Source organism: Malus sylvestris, chromosome 10 (assembly GCF_916048215.2).
Source record: "Malus sylvestris chromosome 10, drMalSylv7.2, whole genome shotgun sequence".
Taxonomy (NCBI): Eukaryota; Viridiplantae; Streptophyta; class Magnoliopsida; order Rosales; family Rosaceae; genus Malus; species Malus sylvestris.
The window spans coordinates 25,636,242-25,659,457 of NC_062269.1; the positions used below are offsets into that span (position 1 = coordinate 25,636,242).

At 42.1% G+C, this 23,216-nt stretch overlaps 2 protein-coding genes across 2 annotated transcripts; one reads left to right on the plus strand and one right to left on the minus strand.

The window, feature by feature from the left end:
• The first annotated feature begins 2,728 nt into the window (after positions 1-2,728).
• On the plus strand, positions 2,729-7,371 carry LOC126586434 (formin-like protein 1). The gene is made up of 4 exons (XM_050251277.1): positions 2,729-5,051; positions 5,172-5,362; positions 5,666-5,910; positions 6,143-7,371. The coding sequence occupies exons 1-4, from the start codon at positions 2,959-2,961 to the stop codon at positions 7,004-7,006; spliced, it is 3,393 nt and encodes a 1,130-aa protein (XP_050107234.1). The 5' UTR covers positions 2,729-2,958; the 3' UTR covers positions 7,007-7,371.
• A 3,685-nt stretch (positions 7,372-11,056) lies between these two features.
• LOC126586841 (acyl-coenzyme A thioesterase 2, chloroplastic-like) lies at positions 11,057-14,479 on the minus strand. Its single transcript, XM_050251802.1, has 5 exons — positions 13,855-14,479; positions 12,902-13,079; positions 12,003-12,475; positions 11,659-11,787; positions 11,057-11,464 (listed from the first exon to the last, which is right to left on the minus strand). Exons 1-5 carry the CDS (start codon positions 14,260-14,262, stop codon positions 11,294-11,296), a joined length of 1,359 nt encoding a protein of 452 aa, XP_050107759.1. The 5' UTR covers positions 14,263-14,479; the 3' UTR covers positions 11,057-11,293.
• Positions 14,480-23,216: the final 8,737 nt, after the last annotated feature.

Genomic DNA, 23,216 nt, shown 5'->3' on the forward strand with positions numbered 1-23,216 from the left:
TTTTAAACTCTACCGACTTGTTTATTACTTGGCAGGCGTAATAGACATGAAAAAGGGTTAGAGATATATGAGTTGCATGTGTTTTACATTTTAACTTTAGGCGAGTTTTCGTTGTCTCGTTATATGATATGTATAAGCAAGTCGGTGATCTCATTAAGTGTAAATTTTGTTCTTTTGAGGTTGATGTGGAAAATTTCACACCAATATATCAAAGGTGAGCTAGTTGAATTTGTGAATCCACTGTTAATGATGCTTTGAGATTATGAGAAAATTGGAGTTGCGATGTCTTTCTTTGCAATTGCCATATAGAAAATATAGTGCTTTTTATCCCAAATTTAATTGCTTCAGAACATTCATCTCTCATGAATTTGCAGCATTTGATACATTAGTTAATATGAATGTTCTTCCTCTTTCAACTCTTTCGAAGGCTTTTTTGCTTTCATTCAAGTACCTCTTCTTGAGGATAATAATTTATATGTAACGATGCACTATTAGGTGTCACTTTATACTAATAATACAACGACATGTGAAAAAAAATTAACATGTATATTTGTATTATTGACAGAAAGCCATACAAGTCATTCTCCTTAATGTTATATATTCTTTCATATCATTATAACTTTTCATCTTTCACAAATAAAATGTCATTTTCTTAACGTAAAAAGAAAAGATAAAATCACTTTTGAGAATATACTTACTAGTTACTACTCGTTCATACCCAAAGTTTGACTCTCACCCTCTTCATCCTTGAATCAAAGCGCTTTCTGATTTTTTTTACACGAGGATCCATCAAATTTGTCTTTAGTTTAAATGAAAATTAATAAAAATAACTTGAAAATTTTGAGTTTTAACAATAAGAATAAAATAAAGAGTAAAATAAATAGTACTAATATTAATTTTTTAATATAAAAATATGATTTTTCGTTAACATAAACAATACTAAAAGTTTTTCGTTGATAATATTATCTTAGGTTATATCAATTTAGATATATGATTAAAAAAACACATTTTCGTGATTTGGGTAATTCTCTTTCTTCTAGGTCAAGCTATGATGGTGGTGTTGTACGAGGGTATGTGCGATATTCCAATTACAGTCGTTGTCAATGTGTCATGGTATATTGGTATTAGTGCATGCCTGCATGGTTCCATTGCAAAAAGGGTACGACCTGACACACCGCTTATGTTGACCTACGCCCTAAAATCACGGGAGCCTTTATCTGCAAACCTGGTTGAATTTTCCACTCTTCTCGCAACAATTTATCAAATAAAATAGGCACCTTTTTTTACCTATCGCAACAATTTATCAATTTGAAGAATATCAAATGATATAAATTAAGAGGTGTGAAAAAAGTAAAAAGGAGTGTGTGAATAGCACATTCTATAAAATAAACATTTAATATTTCAAATGCACAAATATGTTGGACAATGACATGCATCTTGAACTTTTTTCCGCAACATGTTGAAACAAGGAAAAGGAAAATATAAGAAAAATATACGGCCGAAATTTATAATCCTATGTTCATATGAATATTTGGTGTACTACATAGATATATAAAATTTAGTATAGAACGAAGGAGTACATTGACACGTTGATGAGATTTCCATTGTGGTTTTGCGTCTGTTAGCGTATTATTCAAGGTTATGAACAAGAATACTCAAATCCATACTACAATATGACAATTATATTCTAGGTATAAGCCACATTAACAAATAGAGGTGTGATATCCACACACCCCATTTTACTTCTCACACACCTTTTTAATTTTCGGCCGTCAGATCGGATGAATTGAAGAAGATCAACGGACATAAATTATCAAGGGGTGTGTGAGAAGTAAAATGGGGTGTTTGGATAGCACACCCCTAACAAATATGGAACTAAATGAGAAAATTGCTCCCACCAGACTTCCACGACGAAAGTTTTAGGGCCGACTCAACATAAAGTGTAATACAAGGTTCAAGATGTGCCTTGACTCTAAGAAAGGGAAATTAGAGTTTAGATTCATATCTTTAGAAAACTTCCTATTATGATTTTGAGATCTGGATTAAGACAAAATTTAGTTAAGCAAACCTAATGCAAACTTGTCAAGAAGAATCTCTCCTAAATCTTGAGATATTCGCAAATAAGGTTCATAACCAGTGATCATTTGGACGTAATAGCATGTCAATTGGTATTGTCGCTCCTTAGTAGACCCGAGATCATTTGCCTACTCATATTGTACGCCTGTAGACAGATGCCAACAACTTCTGAGTGAGCATGTCGATTGATGTCAATAGTTTTCGAGCGAGTATGTCAACAAATACAAACATGTCAAAGTGAATCTATCAACAAATGCCCCTAGCAACACATACAAAGACATGAGACTAGCAGCTACCCTGCCTAATGTCCATACAAGCAATTCATCTAGCAATTGAAAGACATATTTGAAGAACATCTCAAATTTTCAAAAAGTAACACCCAACTCTTCCATGGAGAATGTCTTGTTCATGATTAGACTTGGACACCTGCCTATTCCTAATTAACAAAGTTTTGAGAGTTCTCACATCCTCCCAACTTCCCCTTCAACTGTAGCATTAACTGTGTGCAGAGTATAATCCCAACATAGACCACACAATAATTAAATTTTAACCACAACAAAACAAAACCAAAGAGTGGACACAAACACAAAACAGTCCCAGCGTTCCACTGGTGGAAGTAGTAGCAACTACCGACTAGCAAGCAAACATCTCACTAAAACAGCAGTCCAACTCCAAGTAAGAATCTTAGCTGGATGCAGCTGCCCTCACTTGCCACCACCACCAACAGACCATTTCCCATTTCTATAACCCCTTTTCACTCTCAAAATACAACTTTTTCACACTTTCCCTTTCTCTCTCCTCCCTTTCTCTCTCTAGACTGACAAATTTCACTCACAAAAACACTGGGGACTCTGCAGCAACTCAATCTCCAAGCTCACCACAATGCCCACCTTCTTCATCTTCCTCCTGCTCTTCTTATCCTCTCCACTCACTGCATCTCCAAGGCCAAACTATAGAGTCCTACACCAGCCATTTCTGCCGCAGGAATCTTCTTCGCCGCCGCCCACTCAGCCACCATCTCCATCCCCGCCTTCCCCTCCTCCGAACCCAACTCCCCCGAAGTATCCATTTTCCAGTTCCAATTCTCCCCCTCCCAATTCCCCATTTTTCCCATCCAACCCTTCCCCTCCGCCTCCCCCTCCCGCCCCAGCCACCGCCTTCGCCTCATTCCCCGCCAACATCTCCTCCCTCATCGTCCCCCAGCCCACCAAAAACTCCAGCTCCCACAAGCTCCTCGGCCTCACTATCGCCGCCGTGCTCTCCGCCGCCATCGTGGTGGCCGTATCCGCATTCTTCCTCTACCGTCGCAGACGGCACAACAGCCGCAACTTCCCCGACGAGGATGAGGACGAGAAGTCGTATCTTAGATCCGAGCACAGCAACAGGCTGTTACAGGCGCCCAATCTCGGCCACTCCTACAGTGGGACCCACAAGCTCCGGACCGGCTCCTCCACCAGCTCCGAGTTCCTTTACCTGGGCACATTGGTCAATTCACGCTCACTTGAGGAGAGAGTCGACTCGGGCGGGAGTGTTGGTCGAAGCGCCGAATTAGAAACTCGGAAAGTCGACTCACCGGACCTCCAGCCGCTTCCGCCGCTTTCTCGGCAGATCTCGAGGCTGAGCCGTTGCAAGAATGCCGAACTGGGTTCGACTCAGGACCGAGACGATGAGGAAGAGGAAGAGGAAGAGGAAGAAGAGTTCTATTCCCCCAGAGGGTCTTCGGGCGATCGCGAGAGCTCCAACGAAAACGGATCCGGGTCCAGGAGAATGTTGGCGGCGGTAGCGGGTGGCGTATTTGACCGAAGAAGCAGCGAAACCACGTCGTGTTCTTGCTCGTCTTCCGAATTGGGTTCACCGCCTCGATCACACTCTATCAGTCTCTCGCCTCCGGTGACTTTGAGTCCTAACAGAAGACCAGAAGAGCCCAAACTGCCGGAGCCCTCAGCCACGCGTTATACGACGCCGTTTGGGGACGTCAATGTACGGTCTCCGTCGTTGACTCCACTATCTTCGCCGGAGAGAGCTGCTGACGAATACCCATCTGCATCGGACCGAAACGGAGGGTCTCCGTCGATGTCCTCGTTATCTTCGTCGCCGGAGAAAGAATTGGAGAAGACCCCAGATGCACCGCTGAAAGTTTCGGTCGTTTCGGATCAAAGTTCGCCGATTTCTTCACCGGAGAGAGGTTTCGGAAACAACCCACATGCATCATCGAAAGTTTCGGTAGTTACGGATCAAAGTTCGCTGATTTCGTCACCGGAGAGACATTTCGGAATCAATCCAGATGCATTATCGAAAGTTTCGGTGGTTTCGGGTCAGAGTTCTCCTATTTCTTCACCGGAATTAAATTTCGGAAACAACACAGATGGGTTAACGAAAGTTACGGCCTTTCCGGATCGGAATGATCAGTCCCCTTCCCCATTATCACATTGTTCATCGTCACCGGAGAGAGAATCAGACGGTTCTGATTCAAAAGCCAAGTCGTTTTCACCTTCTATGTCACCACTGAGAGGTTTGGAGAACTCAGCTGCCTCACCAAGAATTTCAAATGCTTCGGATCGAGCATTTATTCATTTGGATCCCAAAATGCAGTCTCTTTCATCATCTTCATCGTCTTCGTTGTCAAATTCGCCGGAGAGAGCGTTTAGTGTTGGTTTAAAGCAGCCTCTTTCGGTTCCTCCGCCGCCACCGCCAATGCCTCCTTCACTGAGACTCTGGGAGACTCCAAGTCCTAGAACACCAGTTGGCCAAGTGATCTCTAGGCCTCCAGCTCTCATACCTCCTTCAAGACCTTTTGTGATTCAAAACCCGGGAAAGGTCTCTGTTTCGCCGGTGGAGTTGCCACCAAGTTCTACGCCGTTGGAGCCGATTGAGGAGACTCCGAAACCCAAGTTGAAGCCATTGCATTGGGATAAAGTTAGAGCAAGCTCCGACCGCGAAATGGTGTGGGATCAGCTTAGATCAAGCTCTTTCAAGTAAGATGTTACTCATTTGCATTTACTTGCTTTACTTGTTATGGTAGACTTACAAATTATGTAGTAGGTTGGTATACTGTGTTGCTCTACTAAATTAGTGGAATTATTGGTTGGTTGCAGATTGAATGAAGAAATGATAGAGACATTGTTTGTTGTAAAAACACCGAACCCGAATCCAAAAGAAACAGCAGTTCTTCCCTCACTGAACCAAGAGAACAGAGTGCTTGATCCTAAAAAGTCGCAAAATATTGCAATCTCGCTAAGGGCACTCAATGTGACCATAGAGGAAGTTTGCGAAGCTTTATTAGAAGGTAAAATTCGTTAAATATTGGCTATATCTTCCTTTACTGCAAAAATTGTTTAACGTTGGTGGTAATATCTTGTATGCTTTTGGTTATAACGTGAGCATGCCGTTTAGTTAAATTGAGAATTTAAATTTGGTTGGTACGGGAAATATTTGAATCCTCATGAAACCAACTTTTCGTAAGTTCATAACAAGATTCCAAATATAAAGTTATTACAAGCTAATAAATTGACTGCAGCTGGAATGGTTTGTGATAATTTTTGTGTGATAGTGAATTCATGGTGTTTGTTGGTATTGGTTATGAATGCAGGAAACTCGGATGCTCTTGGAACTGAATTACTTGAAAGTCTAATGAAGATGGCTCCAACCAAAGAAGAAGAACGTAAGCTGAAGGAATACAAAGACGACTCACCAGTTAAGCTTGGTCCTGCTGAGAGATTTTTGAAAGAGCTGCTTGACGTTCCTTTTGCATTTAGAAGGATTGATGCAATGCTTTACGTGACTAATTTTGAGTCTGAGATCGAGTACCTAAAAAAATCGTTTGAAACTCTGGAGGTAAATCACACCATTCCTTTCTCCTTTTAACATGTGATGTTAGATTCGTTTTTGTTTGCTTATGCTAAGATGGTAACATTAAGCAAACGCTTCCATCAAGATGGAATATACCAAGGCACATAAAACATTAATTAGTAAATCAAATGTGTTTGAATTAACATGGATATTTCTATCCATTGGGAAATGATAGTTTTCCATCAGGCGTTATCTCATTGGAATTTCCTTTATTTAGGCTGCCTGTGAAGAATTGAGAAACAGCAGGATGTTCTTGAAGCTTCTGGAAGCTGTTCTAAAGACTGGAAACCGGATGAATGTTGGGACAAACCGTGGTGATGCCCATGCCTTCAAACTGGACACACTCCTCAAGCTGGTTGACGTCAAGGGGGCAGATGGGAAAACAACACTCCTGCATTTTGTCGTACAAGAAATCATAAGAACAGAAGGTGCTCGTCTCACCGGTGGCAATCAAACTTCAAACCCAACTTTGAGTGATGATGTCAAGTGCAGGAGGCTTGGCCTGCAAGTTGTTTCAGCTCTCAGTTCAGACCTCAGTAATGTGAAGAAAGCTGCTGCCATGGATTTTGATGTGCTTAGCAGTGATGTTTCCAAGCTTTCTAAAGGAATTAGCAACATCGCAGAGGTTGTGCAATTGAATGAGACAACAGTATCAGATGACAGCAGGCGGAAATTCTCAGAGTCAATGAACATGTTCATGAAATTGGCTGAAGAGGAGATTATAAGACTTCAAGCTCAAGAAAGTGTTGCACTGTCCCTGGTGAAGGAGATTACAGAGTACTTCCATGGAAACTCCGCTAGGGAAGAAGCTCACCCGTTTAGAATCTTCACGGTGGTCAGAGACTTTCTTACAGTTCTTGATCGGGTATGCAAGGAAGTTGGTATGATAAATGAGCGAACCCAAGTTAGTACCGCCCACAAATTTCCAGTTCCGGTAAATCCAATGCTACCACAAATAGTTCCAGTAAATCCAATGCTGCCACAAGTAGTTCCAGTAAATCCAATGCCACCACAAGTACTTCCTGGAATTCATGGGTTAAGGCGGTACAGTTCGTCCGATGATGAGAGCACAGCTCCGTAGTTTCTGCAGCCCATTTCAGGATGACTTTTTGGTTCGATTTAGTAAAACCGCCTGAAGTAGGCGGTTTGAACAGCTTGCAACTGCTTGCCAGGTTTATGTTATATATAGCTTCAGGTTCCCCCCCCCCCCACCCCCCCCCCCACCCCCCAAATTGTGTCCTTGTAAAAATTCATGTAAGCGATTTTGCGTTCTATAGATTATATACAGAGGAGGAGATTTTATCTGGGAAGAATAAGTTGTAATTCAGACTAGATAGTTTCTGGGAAGATCAGTCATGCAGCTTATTCTTGACTGTAGACAGTTTATGTAAATGTTCTGAATTGTATCAAACCACTAATTTATTCTCTATAACTCTTTTACAGTTATTTATCGGTTTGCCCCTGAACTTGTATTAAGTTGCCAATATCTCTTTTAACTTAAATTTTAGCCGATTACTCTGTTGAACTTTTATAATTAGTCAATTTTTCCTTGAACTTGAACTTTAGCTTTAATCGATTACCTCTAAAATTTATAAATATCCAATCCCCCCATTAGATTAAAAAAATTTCACTCTTTTTGCCTCCATACAGTTCAAAATTGATGAAAAATTAGATGAAAACTTTTAAAATGATAAAATCTAGCATCATTGAGGAAATTGGTTATTTTCAGAGAGGTAATTAGTTAAAATTAAAGTTCAAAGAAAAAAATAATTAATTGTAAAAGTTTATTAAGGTAATCGACCAAAATTAATGTTTAATGAAAAAATTGACAGCTCTGGATAAATTAAAAAAACAAATCCACAAATATGCGCACTCTTTTATCTCCAATTATTCTTTATAATTTATTCTTAGCACTAGTTGTGTTTGATTCTTAGTCAACTTGATTTTCAAATACAATAATTTTTTGTAATTTTTTATCCTTTGTAACTATTTTTTTTGCCAACAGGATCCTCTTTGGATTCTTTTGGTGATAATTTTGGAGATTCGTGAATCGTGTTCGTTTATCGTATATCGTGTGATTAGTTTTTGTCATGTACTGTTTATGTTTATTTTTAAATAAAAATATTTAAAATGATTTTTGACCGTACGATATACGATGAACGAACATGATGAACTAATTTCCAGGATCCTCACAGAGAGGATCCGACGAGGATTTTCTATTTTTTTGTCCACATGAAACAAAGAGTGCGATCCTTAAGGGGATGTGCTAACGTGAGGCTAGATGGTATTCAAATATAGAAAGCTCGTTTTGGCCTGACTCGTCCTAGAAAATTTTTATGTAAATATTTTCGGGTTATAGCAACTAAAGACACCACTTCAAGTATGCTATTGCAACGTTTTAAAGACAAGGAAGACACTGAAAACTTTAAAGGGGTAAAATATACTTTGCCCTAATTACTTTTTGAATCATAAGGTCGTCTCCTCTGGAATAGGATCCTATGATCTTATTTGTGAGGATTCAAATGATTAATCAATCGTGTTCGTTCATCATATATCGTACGGCTAAAAATTATTTTAAATTATTTATTTAAAATTAAATATAAACAGTAAATAACAAAAATTAATCGCACGATGTACGATAAATGAACACGATTTATTGATCTTCCAGATTCCCACAAAGATGATCAGGAGAGGATCCTTGTCCCTCGCCTCTTGGTGTAAAATTAATGAAGAGGTCGTTTTCAACTAAGGGCTACTTCACATGTATCCATCATGCTCATGCATGTGTGAAGGAAACAGATTATTCTGCTTACTGGGAAACTGAAAAAAATGAAGGAAAAATGACTAGTTTTTTAGGGAAAGTGACCTTTGGGGTCCTGCCGCTGCCTCCGTTGAAATATCTAATCTCTTTTCATGTAAAGAAACAAATTTCTTTATCTGGACCCAAGTTTATACTTTTTTATGGTATATACTTTTCTTTAACCACGCAAAGTAATTAAAAGGACAGCAAGGATAAATTCCAAATTTTTCTCTTTATTTGTTTTCTACAAAAATTTCTAATTTCTTTACATAAAAAGGAAAAAAATTGAGTTGCAGAGTACCGAATGCATGAAAAATAAACTACATAGCAAAATAAGTAAGCAAAAATACCAAAACGACTACAAACTGAACATTACATTGTGTGTTACTTACTTCTTAAACTACAACATTTATAGAGACATAAATTTAAGAAACCCTAATGTGCAAAATATAAAAAATACCATAATACAAAATCAAATCTCTAATTAATTTTATAAATAAACTAATAAATTCCAATGCCCCCCTTCTCTTCAATCAAACTCATGATGGTATACTAAGTGAGTTTGCCAACAATTAGATACAAATGCAGGCTTTATTAAGCAGACATGCAGGTTGGCTGGTTGATTCTAATTGACTGACCGGTTTGGTGATTCTGACTGATTGACTAGCTGATGTTGACGCTTTTGTTTCTATTTTTTTGTTCTTCAATGTCAAAACCCTACCTACTACTAGACAGAGAGACATAAAAAACAAACAATGACGAACCGATACTCAGCAACAAACGAACAAATTGATACCCACCTTGAGCAGATTAAATCTCGAAGGATTAAACCTTCCTTGAACTAAGTTGAAAATTAGAGTACCAAATGGACAAACAAACAAACTATGGAACTATGAATGCCGAAACGGCTACAAACTAAAAACTACGTTGTGCCTGACTTCTCAAACTATATTACAAGCAATATTTATAGAGACCTAAACCTAAGAAACCCTACAACAACAACAACAACAGCCAAACCTTATCCAACTAAGCGAGGTCGGCTATATAATCTTAGAACGCCATTGCACTCAATTTTGCTCCAAGTTTTCTGTTAGCTCTAAGTACTTCATATCTTTTCTTATAATCTATTTCAAAGTCTTTTTAGGTCTTCCTCTAACCCTTTTGCCATGAGCCTTCGTTTCATAGTCGCATTTTCTAACCGCAGCATCTGTAGGTCTTTGGTTCACGTGTCCAAACCATCTTAATGATTTTCTCTCATCTTATCTTCAATTGTGACCACTACTACTTTACCTTGGGTATCCTCGTTCGTAATCCTTTCTGGTGTGCTCACACATCCAACAAAGCATTCTCATCGTCGCTACCCTTAGTTTTTCCATGTGTTACTTCTTGACTGCTCAACATTTCGTGCCATAAAGCATTGTTGACTTTATTATCGTCCTATAGCTTTAGTGGCATACGACGATCACTCAACACACTTAATGTACTCTTCTACTTTATCCATCCAACTTGTATTTGGTTGAGATCTCCATCTAATTCCCCGTTATTTTGCAAGATAAATCCAAGATAACTAAAACGTTCATTCTTTGGTACTTCCTGATCTCCAACCGTCACTCCTATCTCATTTAGGCCCTTACTGAACTTGCATTCCATATACTCTGTCTTTGACCTACTTAGGCGAAGACAGTTAGCGTCCAACATTTCCCGCCAAAGGTATAGTTTCACATTTACTCCCTCCTGCGTTTCATCTATCAGCATTATATTATATGCGAAAAATATACACCAAAAGATATCATCTTGAATATGTTCCGTTAACTAGTCCATCACCAATGCAAAAAGAAAAAGACTAAAGCTGAGCCTTGGTGTCATCATGTGGTTATGGGAAAACTTTCAATTTTTTGTCCAGAAACCCGTAATATGCAAAATACCAAATATACCCTAATACAAAATTAAATTAAATCTCTAATAATTTTCTAAATAAACTAATAAATTCCTAACATTTTGTGGGTAGAAGAGACAGAAGAATATCTTCCAACAAAAAAAAAAAGAGACAGAAGAATATGTCAACCTTGTACAAAGAAGTTTTCCTGTGTCCAAAATCCATTTTACCCAAGTCTTTCTTTTAAACGTAGCAATATTTTAATCATACTCTAATATACAAGGATGTGGATTCGAACTCTGGATGCAAGGGACAGACACATTGCCCTAACCACCTGGTCCGTATCCCACAACTGCTCTAAACCGTAATCTTTCTTTCACATGCACAAATGAGTCTACACCATTTATTTTGCTTCACAAATCGGAGATGAAAAGTAAATACGTGGTCTTGAACAGTTGAATGGCAATTTGATATCACATTTTATTTAACAAGCACTACACATCAGTAATTATGAGATAAATAGCACCCCTTTCTGTTTAAAATACATATCAACTGTTTGGGTGCAGATGAGGCTTAATTTCAGTTATATGGTCCCTTTTTTCAAGGCTTTCTTCGACATTTGCTTTTTCACACGTCACTTACAGTTATTAGCCTCTTCGCTGCCTATTGGCTCGTATGATTAATGGTCGTGTTTATTTGCTGATGACTCCTTTTGTTGAAAGCAAGGCTTGAGCATCCATGCGTTCTACTATATGACGTGCTTCTTCCTCTGTTGCCGGAACCACATTCAGTATCCTGAATCCATTTTTTGTGGCCTTTGCCTCAGGGCGTACGGTGAAAGTGAAATAAAATGTGTTCGACACCTGTTTAAAAACGAGACAGTAAAGATATACAATTATCTGAAAAGGATATTCTTCAGTGAATAGAGCATAAAATTGAAAATTCCTCAAAAGTGAAATGGGTAATGGAAACTGTAGCAGTGTCAACTTCTAAAGGCATTCATTTAAAGGTAGACTTAAGTTTCTTGTTCTTTGAAAGTGCAGTTGGAGGAACATACCTCAGTAGACCTGAGTTCAGGCCTGGTAACATGGGCAACAACTTCGATATTAATTAGAGGTTGATCCGGATTCTGAACTTCTGTGTAGAGAACACAAGATTTGAAACGCAGGAAATCTCCAACGTCCACCTGCTCATTAAAACATAATGCTTCACATATTTCTAACACAAAATCGTACAAATGGGAAATCTTAGCTCATTCTTCGAAAGCCAAAATAACAGGATAAAGATAATTTGGATTAAGATGAACGACAAAAAGGGAACCAGAAAATGCTTCGAAAGGGAAGATAATGATAATATGGTTAATTCTAACAATCAAAAGAATGATGTCAATGGGGTACTCACAGGTTTCAAGAAGTCAACGTGATCGACTTCTAGAAAGCAAGGCACCAAGCCTGCAAAGGCATAAGCCGTGGAGAAAGCCAATTCAAATGCTCGGTGCATCAAAAACCCTCCAAAGATCCGACCATGGATGTTTCTCTGTTGTGGTTGGCAGATCAATGAGTTTTCCAAGCGGGTATCCTTTAGAAGAATGCTATCTCTGTCTGCCAAGGCAGGCATATCACAGAAGATCCTTCCCTCAGCCAACAGTGTTTTAACTCCATTTAATTCTCCATTCTCAAACTCCCTTCTGTCTCCTCCTCCTCTCTTTCTTTTCCTCAGATTATTTCTGGCTTCCGCTTCCTCGAAAAGCAATATTTCTCTTTGAGTTTCTGGCGATAACCGATTAACTGGGGCAGCTTTCCCAGTCTTAGAATCACGGGCCACAAATATGAAGTTTGCTGAAAGGGCTACTGAATCTGCAATGTCAGATCCGTCTGCCAAAAAAGTTTACTTATGTAAGTCTGATCAGTCAGAGCATTAAGAACATCCCTTCCCATAAAGAAGAGCATAAAGTTAAAAGATCACTTTTAGAAGAGCAGGCTGATAATATAATACTCATTTTATAGTTGACACTGACAGAATGACAAAATGGATCGTCGTTCTTATAACTGCCCTTTTGTAGATTTAGTGAGTTTTGTTTCAAGATATCAAGATTACGTTAAACAGAGGCAAACCGCTTATTATGCATTACACTCAAATTTGAAGGAGACACCAGTGTCCATAAGCAAATTCTAACATTTAGAATGCAATTGCAAAATTTTAATAGAAGTTAATCCTTATGAGGAAAATGCTGGAAAACGTCCCAAACTTTCAAAGATTATCAGACTTCAAATATAAAGTTACGTCAAATTCATAAGTACCTGTTGCTGACTGAATAACTTCTAGTTGAATCTCAATAGATGACCGTCCAACCCATATGACAGCACCCACTATTTTCAGATCAATATCAACACTAATTGGCTTCTTCAGAACAATCTTGTCAACAGATGCCGTGACCAATAAGAGTGGCCTTGTTGTGCTATTGTCGTCGCAACAGTGCTGATCCATACAAAGGTATAAAATAAAGGTGTTCATTACATGAAAAGTTACAAGCAAGAAATTCACACAGGAACAAATTTAATTCAATATGATCATTCTTGAGTCTATATAAAAGACAAATTCAATTCGACTAGATTAAAACAACAGAGGATACATTTTGACAAGCACATAACGTGAATCACTGCATTATATGAACATTTACAGGCAAACAGAATTTCGCTGCACATGACCATCACCCGGCTTCCTTACTCCCCGTTTGCATATACATAAATAGTACCAAAGTTATTCAATGCTCACGACCGTCCAAATTTGATGGCACCGATCTTTCTGTTCAACTAGCAATAAAAAGAGCAGAAACTGTCTCCTGACCAAACAAGACGCCGTTCCGATGACTTACATTACCATTCTCAATAGAAACAAAATCAATCAAAACCTCAAACAAAAAGCACTCCAGATTATGGCAGCTCCTTAGGACAATGCAAACCTTGAAAGATAATAATTCCTACAATTTGGGATTCAGAAAAAAGTTGAAACACTGCGGAATATACCAAGACGGATCAATCATTTCCAAACTCCAAGACCACAATCAAAAAACCCAAACCAGAAACTTCCTAACATGTTATAGTCCGAAAGCTCGGGGCTTTACGGATTAGAAGTGCAATTCGGCCTAATCAATCACAACTTTTTTACACTAACAATCACAACCCAGTTCAAGTAATCAAATGTCAAGCAGAACCCACAAATCCAATTACACTAAACAGTACAAAAATTCTACCTTTACAGAAATGGTTCCAGCTAAAGCATCAAGGTCTTCAAGCAACTTCCCAATTCGGACCTCGTTCCAAGGATCCCTGTACTGCTCCCGCAATATATAATCCGTCGAGAAATTGTACAGAATCGAAGTCCTGCTCTGCGACGGCGTTTTGTTCAGCAACTCGCTCTGCGGAGGGGCATCTTTCGGCGGGTCCAGAAAAAACCTCTCGAAAATTTTAGACCTCGCCTCCCACAGCGCATTCGTCACAGGCGACTGGTACATTCCCGGCCAGAGGCTAATGGGCTTCCGGGTCGAACCGTTGGGCCCATCTTGGGACGGAGGCGGGTTTTCGAAAGGGGAAGAGAGGGTGGCGACGACGGGAATGGCGGCGGGTGAACTGGGATATGGAGGAGAGGAATTCAAGGCCATGGAATTTGGGGATTCTGGGAAATTTGATTGCCTGAAGTTTTCAACTTGAGTTGATTGAATTTTGAGCTCCGAATCATGTAAAGCTGGGAACTTTCAGATTTTCCGGGATTGTGGGAACGACAAGGAGTGTGCAAGGGCTAATATCTGGGAGACTATTAAATTATATTTTGTAAACTATAAAGATTGAATTATTAACATGCGTCTTTATTATTCATGGGTAAGCGTTTGAATGATGAAAACGACTTGACGCTTTTCGGAGGAGTCTTTGCAATCGGTTGGAAGTTGGAGGGAGGAAAGTAATTTTATTCACATTATTTTGGCACTATTTATTGGGTTGGTGGGAAATGTGGTCAGGCATGGAGATGGAGTCGTGGAAAGAAAATTCATTTGTGTGGACAAGTTCATGAGTATAGAAGAATGAGTATGGATTTCTTCTAAAAGTGATTTTTATACTCTTTTTTTTCTTTCATTTTTTTGTATATTTTTGTTTTTACATTGGGAGAAGTCTGTGCATTGGGGACCAGCTAATGATTTCGTCATAGCAGTTTAACCTTCCGGGGGCCAAAAACATTTACAGAGACATTTCATTGGCCACTGATAAGTCTTTATTGCTTGATTTCTTTTGTTTTTGAGTCATTTACGATATTTGGTATTTTGTAGGTCAATTGGTACAAAAGGAGATAAAGGAAGAATTTTTGAAGAAATGGAATGCAAGTTTGGTCAAGTGTTGGAATATATGGGTGTGCAGGTACGTCAACTACTATCATTTGTGGAGAACAACTCAGAACGAACCATGTAGTGAACCATATATGGATGGAAAGCTCCGAGTGTCTAGTTTTCGTAGAATATTACGGTTTGTGATTCCGAGGTCTGAAGAAGAATTATAGAATTTTTAGTGACTGCTGCTCAGTCAGAAATTTTACGCCGGTTTATGCTGATACTAAGGTATAATATATGACTTACTTGTACGACGGCAATGCTTTCGAGTTAGGAGTCGATGCTAATAATGTGGGCTCAAAAGATATTTACTTATTTTAACTGGGTTTACTTAAGTGTTTTGGCGTCCAAATAAAGCAAGAAAGAGAGAGGGATATAACCTTAATTTTCGGGTGGCTGCTTTGTAACAAAAAGAGAGAGGCTGCTGCAATTCCAGAGGTGGGGAAAGCTGCGTGACTTGCAGGAGAAAGGGGGACTGCTGTGATTCCATAATCTTGCAAAAGGCTGCCCTTTATTTCATTCATGTTCAAGACATTAGTTCTTCATCAAGTTTCAAGCATATCTCCATCTTCACAACATCACTTTTTGCCGTGTCCTATACATCATCATCTCACGCCTATGCTTGTATTACATAGTGTTTTGCTTATGTTGTTGAACAATTTTCCTTTGTATTTTATTTTCATGTCTAGCTAAACCTTTCATCCTAAGGTTAGGATTAAACACTTGATTTAGCTTCTAATTTCAATGTGAACTTGATGCAATTTTCATATTTGTGTTCTTGAATCTCTAAACGTAATTTATCATTGATTATTTATAGTTTGATGCTGAGCTACCATTATTCCATAGATATAATTGTGTTTGTTTGTGTGGAGTGATAATCTTGTCTTACATATAAGCACAACTATTTAGAGATTGCATATGCATATGAGCTAGAACTACACTTGTATGGTGTGGATGTTTGCCGGTTCCAAAGAGCTTTTAAAAAAATCAATGGTATGAGGGTAATTTTATTGATGTCGAAAAAAAAAGGGTACACCTAGTCAGGCGAGGCATAAACTTAACCCCTCATAATACAAGAAAAAAGGATTAAAAAATACATGAAAAGAAGGGGGGGACATAAACCTTACCCTTCTAGAAACAAAAACACAAAAGATACAAGGAAAAGAGGGGGGGGGCATGAAACCTAACCCCTCTTAAAGCCGAACCTAATGGTCTAAACCTGCAAAACAGAACAAGCAACATCACAAGGTTAAGAAAAAAAAAACAAGAAAGTGAGACAAACTTGTATGCCAAGATGTATATTAATTTGAGAAGCCAAAGGTAGGAAAGCCAACATAGTCTGCAAACAAAGTAGCATGAACTGCCATTCAGAGGGGAATCATGCTATATCAAAGTTGGAGAAGGCAAGCTCATATTAGCAAAATTGTTCGCAACTACATTTCCTTCGCAATATATGTGAGAGGCGTAGAAAATCATCTTCCGAATACAATCCAAACAAATAGACCATTGTGTACGAAGAGGCCAATGAGGATCAAAATCAGTCAATTGGAAGGCAGAAATAACACTAGAAGAGCCACTTTCTAGCAAAAGACAATGTCAACCCCATTGATATGCAAACTCTACAACAATAATGACTAATAATAATTATGCAAAAATAGAGTTGCGAGGACCAATCCCTTGGCAGAAACCACCAAGAAACCGACCATATCAATCCCAAAAAACTCATCCATAAGCATCAAGACCAGGATTTCCTTTAGACAAACCATATGTATTAAGTTTAATCCCAAGAAACCAAGGAGAAGACCAAAGCATAGGAAGAATAGTTGGCGCCCTGCGAGGGATAAGTTGGATCGCCAGAGAAGAAAATGATACAAGCTTCAAAACCCTGAGAATAACCAAGAATAAACTTCCCACAATGAACAATCCCATAATTGATAGACAAGTAAAGACGATGGAAATAGATTGGGTGACCCTAAAAAATAAACTTCTTTGAAGCTTTCCAAATAGCTGAAATAGTAGAAAGACTTGCATCCAGAGATTGTGCAACTGATGGGAAAAGGGCTTACATACGTAGGCATCCCAAAAAACAACCAAGGAATCTGAAAATGACAAAGAGATACCAAATTGACATGCTAACCACCTCTAAAGCTGCCTAGATATTTGGCACCCGAAGAAAAGATGAAAAGTTGATTCCTCATAACTATGACATAAACAACAATTGGATACCAGATAAATACCACGTTGTTGAAGTGCACCTTCGGTAGGAAGTTTGTCATGAAAAAGCCGTCAAGCCAAAATAGACAGTCAAGGCAGAATAAAATGTCACCAAATAACCTTGGCACAAGCACAATTGCTATGTTTTTTCCGAATAAGATGATAACCAGAAGAAAAGGAAAATTTCCCAATCGACAAAGGCTCCCATATCAGTTTGTCATTCTTTACATTTAAGGCAAAGGTAAATGACGAATTTGTACTTGTTGACCCTAGAAATTACAAAGCCTACGTGGCACGCAGGCCGAATATATTCTAAGCTAACTACGTCCTTCGGTGATTGCGGGGCGTGCCAACTCGTCAGCCGAGGCTCGGCCGAGGAGTAAATTTGATGATGCTGCGTTGGGTCGCGCTACTGACTTCTGCGTCTTGCGATTGCGGCCGAGAAAGGAACGCGTCTCGGCCTCTTGGGTTCTCGAGCCTGAAGACAAGGCTGCTATTTCTTACAAAGTTCACGAACCGAATTCGGCTTACAATGTGCCGAATGTAATAACTGTAACACCTCACCTCGCCGAGAAGGCTAATGAGATGACCTCGACCAACAAGGATTCGAAAACCCTTCTCGACCGAGACTTGGATAGGCAATCGACCGTTCTCGCCGCAGTGCTGTTGATGCCAACGGAAGATACTGCGAGACCGACCGACTCTACGGTGACAGAGCTATCTATGCCGACTTAAGATATCACCGGTTGCTTCCACAGTGCTGTTGATGCCAACGGAAGATGTGTCAGCGAAAAAGGAAAAGAAAAAGATCTCAAGTTGTGAGAGTTTGCGCAGGGCAATTTTTGTGTTGATTTGCAGGGAGGCTTTTCCATTGCTGAATGTCTTGTATTTATAGTAGCAGAACACCGAGCCCGAGTTCCAATCCTATTCGAACTAGGTTTCCCTCTCCGGATTAACATTACCTCGATCAGTCCTATCTCTGCTAGGACTACGAATCTAGTCCTTAACTGAGCCGGATTCGCCTTCTAGTTTTACTGATCTCGTCGAGGGTCCCTATTGTATTAGGACTCGACTTGCACTCTGATTTAACCGACCTAGGCCTAGAAGCCCATGAGCTGAACGCCCCATGACCCTCTCGCCGTACGTCTTCCCGGGCCGAAAGTGATTCCTCCCTCGGCCCAAACTGTTATTTTGGGCCCAAACATTGCCCCCTCGCTTCTGAGGTCCTCGGCCTAAAACCTTCGGCCGAGTTTCGGCCTTGAAGAAGCGAATCTACCACTCAAGATCCCAATACCCGAGTTCCAAGGCGCATTTATTGAACACGATCGCACGATCTTGATCCTGCTAAACCACTCGCCACGTGGCCTCCTCCAACATGGCCAATCCCCGATAATGACGTTTGAAGCGTGTGCCTGCCCGAACCGTCTTGCCATTATGACCACTATCTCAATCCGCGAGCCATTACATCAGTCCGTGAGCCCACCTGTCATCGTGCAGGCGTCGAACCGTCTTTCGTCATTAACTTCGCCGTCACACGCGATCGTGCGCCCCCAAAACCTAAAACCGTCGGTCTTCTCAACCGCATTTCCCAAATGTTCATCATGATCAACGATTCCTCCGGTCGATTTTGCCCTTTGTTTTGAATTTCGAACGATTGCTCTTCCCCCCCATAACTCTATAAATATCGAAATTCCCTCATTTGTACTTTTACGCTCTCAAACTTCCTGAAATCCTCTGCCATTGATTTCTAGTGCATTTCTCCTATTCCAAGTCTTCGTTTTTAAATCCCCAACCCAGACAACCCTTTTACTCCGTGCCTCTTTCACACAATGGCATCCTTCATCTCCAAGCTTTCCAGGGAATGTGACCAACACCAGAAGATTGTTGATCGGAGCTCGATCAAGACCATCCGGTTTGAAAACGACATGAGCACCCAGTACCAAATCCTGGGTCCTCTCTTCAAGGCTACAATTCCGCCGACTATCATCGGCCTTCTCCAGGAGCACTGCCTAACACCCTTACTTCAAGGGTTTGAATGGTCGCGATGGGATGCGGCTAAACCCTAGGGCTCCTGGCCCTCGACGACCACATCCTGGGCAGCCTGGGTCGTTCGAATGGAACGACTCTTCGGCGAGCAATGGAAGGCCCTTGGCATCTACGACGCCATTCTCCTTTCGTCTATGGAAATCGTCCCCGACAAGGAGCTTCTCCAAGCCGCTCTGTGCTTCTGGTGCTCGGCCACCAACACGATGGTCATTCCTCTGGGTCCCATTGGTCCCACCGTCCTGGATATCACTGCCATTCTGGGGACTTCGGCGACCGGGATCCCTGTCGACGCGACCCTCTCTGGGCATCCGTCGAATATCGACCTGAAAACGCTCTTCGACCGTCGGGCCTTCGAGACCTTGAACCGTGACGGTCATATCCCGTCGAAGGAAGATATTCAGAAGCTCCACAAGAACTTCTGCAATTACAACACCCTCTATCTTCACTTCGTCGGCCGAGGAGAAGAGGACCTGCGAGAGGGAGAGCATGAAGCCTTCCTCTTCTACTGGTACAACAAATACGTTTGTTGTACCAAGTCAAACAAGTGTTTGGTCGAGAACATGCCGATAGCCGAAGCCCTGGCTAGTGGTCACGTCTTGGCACTGAGTTCCAATATTCTCGCCCAACTTTTCCGCTGCCTGGCCGATGCGACCCTCCACAAAGTCGACCCACACCAGAATGGTCCTCTCTGGGTCTTCCAGCTCTGGTTGCAGGTATACTTTGCCTCCCTTCGGCCGGCCATAGCTGAATTCTCACCAACAGAGGCGCTTGGACCTCAACTGGCCTCTCGACCGACACCTCCCCATCAAGCCGAAGAGGTATTTCGGTACCTCTTTGCTCTCGACGACTTCTCCAACGACGAGTTCCTAATATGTCGTCGTCGAGACTATCCTTCCTCCATCAGGCTGCCTACCTCCCCATGGAGCGCGGAAGAGGACGCCGATCTTCGTCAGACCTGGGGGTCGTTTGTGCTTGCTCGCGACCTCCCTCTCGGCTGTGATGGGAAACGGTCAGGTTGGGAAGTATATCATCCGAACTTCCTTGCCCGACAGCTCGGCTACCTTCAGGGCTGCCCTATCCCCCTTCTCTCCTCCCGAACGGTCCTAAGCCGTGGACGCGAACCTCGTTCCTCTGATAAGGAGTGTAGAACCGCCGTGAGGGAGTTCCAAGAGCACTGCCAAAAATTCCGGCTTCGACCAGCCACCCCAGAAACTCATTGCACCGACACATTCGGTGAGTGGTGGGAAAATTACACCCAAGAGTTCTTTAGTGCGCCGGTCGAAGATGTGGTGAGCAGACTCTTCGGCGACCGACCTAAGAAGGCCTCGGCCCCTCATACTCAAGGTACCTGTTCCATTTTCCTCCTTTCCATCAACCTTGCATATTGATTTGCCTCACTGAATTGTCTTTATCCTTTTAGGTAGTCGGCCTTTGAGAAAGACGGAGGCAGTTGCCGCTGCTACGGCCAGGAAAAAATCGGTCGTGGCCCAAAAGGACAAACCCGCTGGTAGGGCCGTGCTGATCAAACGGTATCGCCAAGAGGCCGGGCCGGCTATCGAGCCTTCCCCGCCTGCCAAGCGGGTCAAACAACTGGCGAAGAAAGGTGCACGGGAGATCCACGTTATCTCCAGCCACACGACGACTCCCAGTGCTTCCCCTTCTCCCGCCGCCGGCCATTCTGGGGTCAAGAAACAGCCGGCTTCGGCCATAGAGACGGCCCCAGCGCGGCCTGCCTCTGTGGCTGGCGAATCAGTTGTACCTCCCTCTGTCGAGAAGGCACCTGTCTCACAACAGGCGGCTCCTACGACCGAAGGAACCTCTCCCAAGAATCCAAAGCCCACGGTCTTCGTGTTGGAAGAGAGTGAGGGGAGCGACGATGTCCCGCTGGCGCGTCGTCCTCATACTCGTCAACAACCTCCTCCAGTATCCGAGATGGCGGTTCAAACCGGCCCCTCCTCGGCTAATTGTGGCAAGCGCACGGTCGAGGAACCGACCCCGGTGGCCGAACCTCTCGTTCCTTCTCAGGACCAAGACGTCCCTGCCTCCACTGAAGCAGCTGCGCCAGTCGGCCCATCGGCAGCCGAACGTGGCAAACGGCTGCTCGAGGAACCCGAGGCCACGGCGGAATCGCCGGTCCATCCTCAAGACCAAAGCTTCCACATTCCTCCACAGGAGGTTACCTCGGCTTTTGTAAGTACCTTCAATTTTCCTCCTGATTGCTTTTCTGCTTTAGAATTCTAAACAAGGAAAAACTAAATGTCAGGTGCCTGTACATTCTTTTCACCGTCAATTCTATGCGCCGAAGGGCGTTATCTATATTTTCTGGCCGCCTCAGTAGCCATCAAACGTAGATAACCTCCATCGGCCGCGTGAAGTGAGAAGCAATCTAAGACACTGGGCTCGGCCATTGAGTTCTTTAGGTTCGAGCAACGACCCTGGGGACATGGCCGAGGTCTCCTCTCGGCAGGTTAAAAACGACACCTTCTTGCTATTCTTGTCATGACTTCCTTTAAGCTTAACCTTGTCTATTCGCGCAGGCTTCATGGGAGGTTGAATTCAAGGCTCTCCTCTCCAGCACGACTGCAGAGTCCGGCCCTTCGGCCGCTCCGACTGAGGCTGCCGATTCAAGCGCCCTAGCCCAGTTGCGAGAAGTCCTGTCGCTCTCATCATCGCAAGTACTTGAGCGCAACGGTCTTGATCTGCTCGGCGTGTGTCTGAACGACCTTGGAGCCGACGGTCGCCTAAGCGGAGATGCCATTGTTCGGGCATCGTCTGCCTTGGAGCGCGTTCGGGAGACATTTAGCATCTTCCAGACTGCTCTGAAGGCCGAACAGGACCTACAAGCCGCCACGGCCGTTCAAGACACCCTCCGTCCGAAGATTGACGATCTACGGGCAAAAGGAGAAGCGTTAGCGGAGCTCGACCGTCAGATGGCCGAACTAGCAAAACGCCGGTCAGTCATTGCTTCTGAGCTTGCGAGGGACTTCGAGTCAGGCGGGAAGGATCGCCTAACTGAGTATGCGGTGGCCAAAAAACGGGTCGAGCGCCTGAGGCTGGACAAAAAGAATCGGCAAGCCGAAGTCATCATGGCCGACGTGCGGTGGTTGGAGTTGAAAGCTCTGTTCAGCACTCTTATTCCCTCGTCTCCTTGAATGTATTCGACCTACTCATTTTTGTAATACCTGTCAATTTTAATGGAATGACTTTTTCTACAACAATTTTTTTATTCACGCATTTCCCATGTGACCGGATAGTATTTCTTCAAGAACTTCCCATTAATTGGTAATTTGTGAACTACTCCAGTCCGGTCTTTAAGATGATACGCCCCTTTGCCGTATACCTTATGCACAATGAACGGCCCTTCCCAATTCGGCGACCACTTGCCGAACCTAGGATCTTTTATTCCTACGGGCAACACCGTTTGCCACACCAATTCACCCTCGCCGAACGTTTTCTGTCGTACCTTTTGATTATAGGCTCGCTCGGCAATCTGTTTCTGTGCCACCAGTAAGTTATAAGCGTCAAGTCGCGCCTCTTCCAAATCTTCTAGTTCCTGTCTCATGGACTGATTATATTTGGCACTAAACAAACTACTTTGTTCAATTAATCGCAACGAATTTATGCTCAACTCGACTGGTAGCACCGCATCGTGTCCATAAGTCAATGCGTACGGGGTTGTTGCAGTTGCCGACCGGGGCGACGTTCGGTATGCCCATAATGCCTCGTTCAACTTCAAATGCCACATGCCAGGCCTTTCTTTTATTGTTTTTTCGAGGATGCCAATCAACACTTTATTACTTGCCTCGGCCTGCCCATTCGCCTGTGGATAATACGGTGTGGACTGTTCCAGCCGAATTTTCAAATTGGCCGTGTATTCCTTAAACCTTTCGGCTGTGAAGATTGTTCCATTGTCGGTTATGATCGTTTCTGGCACACCGAACCGGGTCACAATGTGTTCCTCCACGAAATCGCAAACT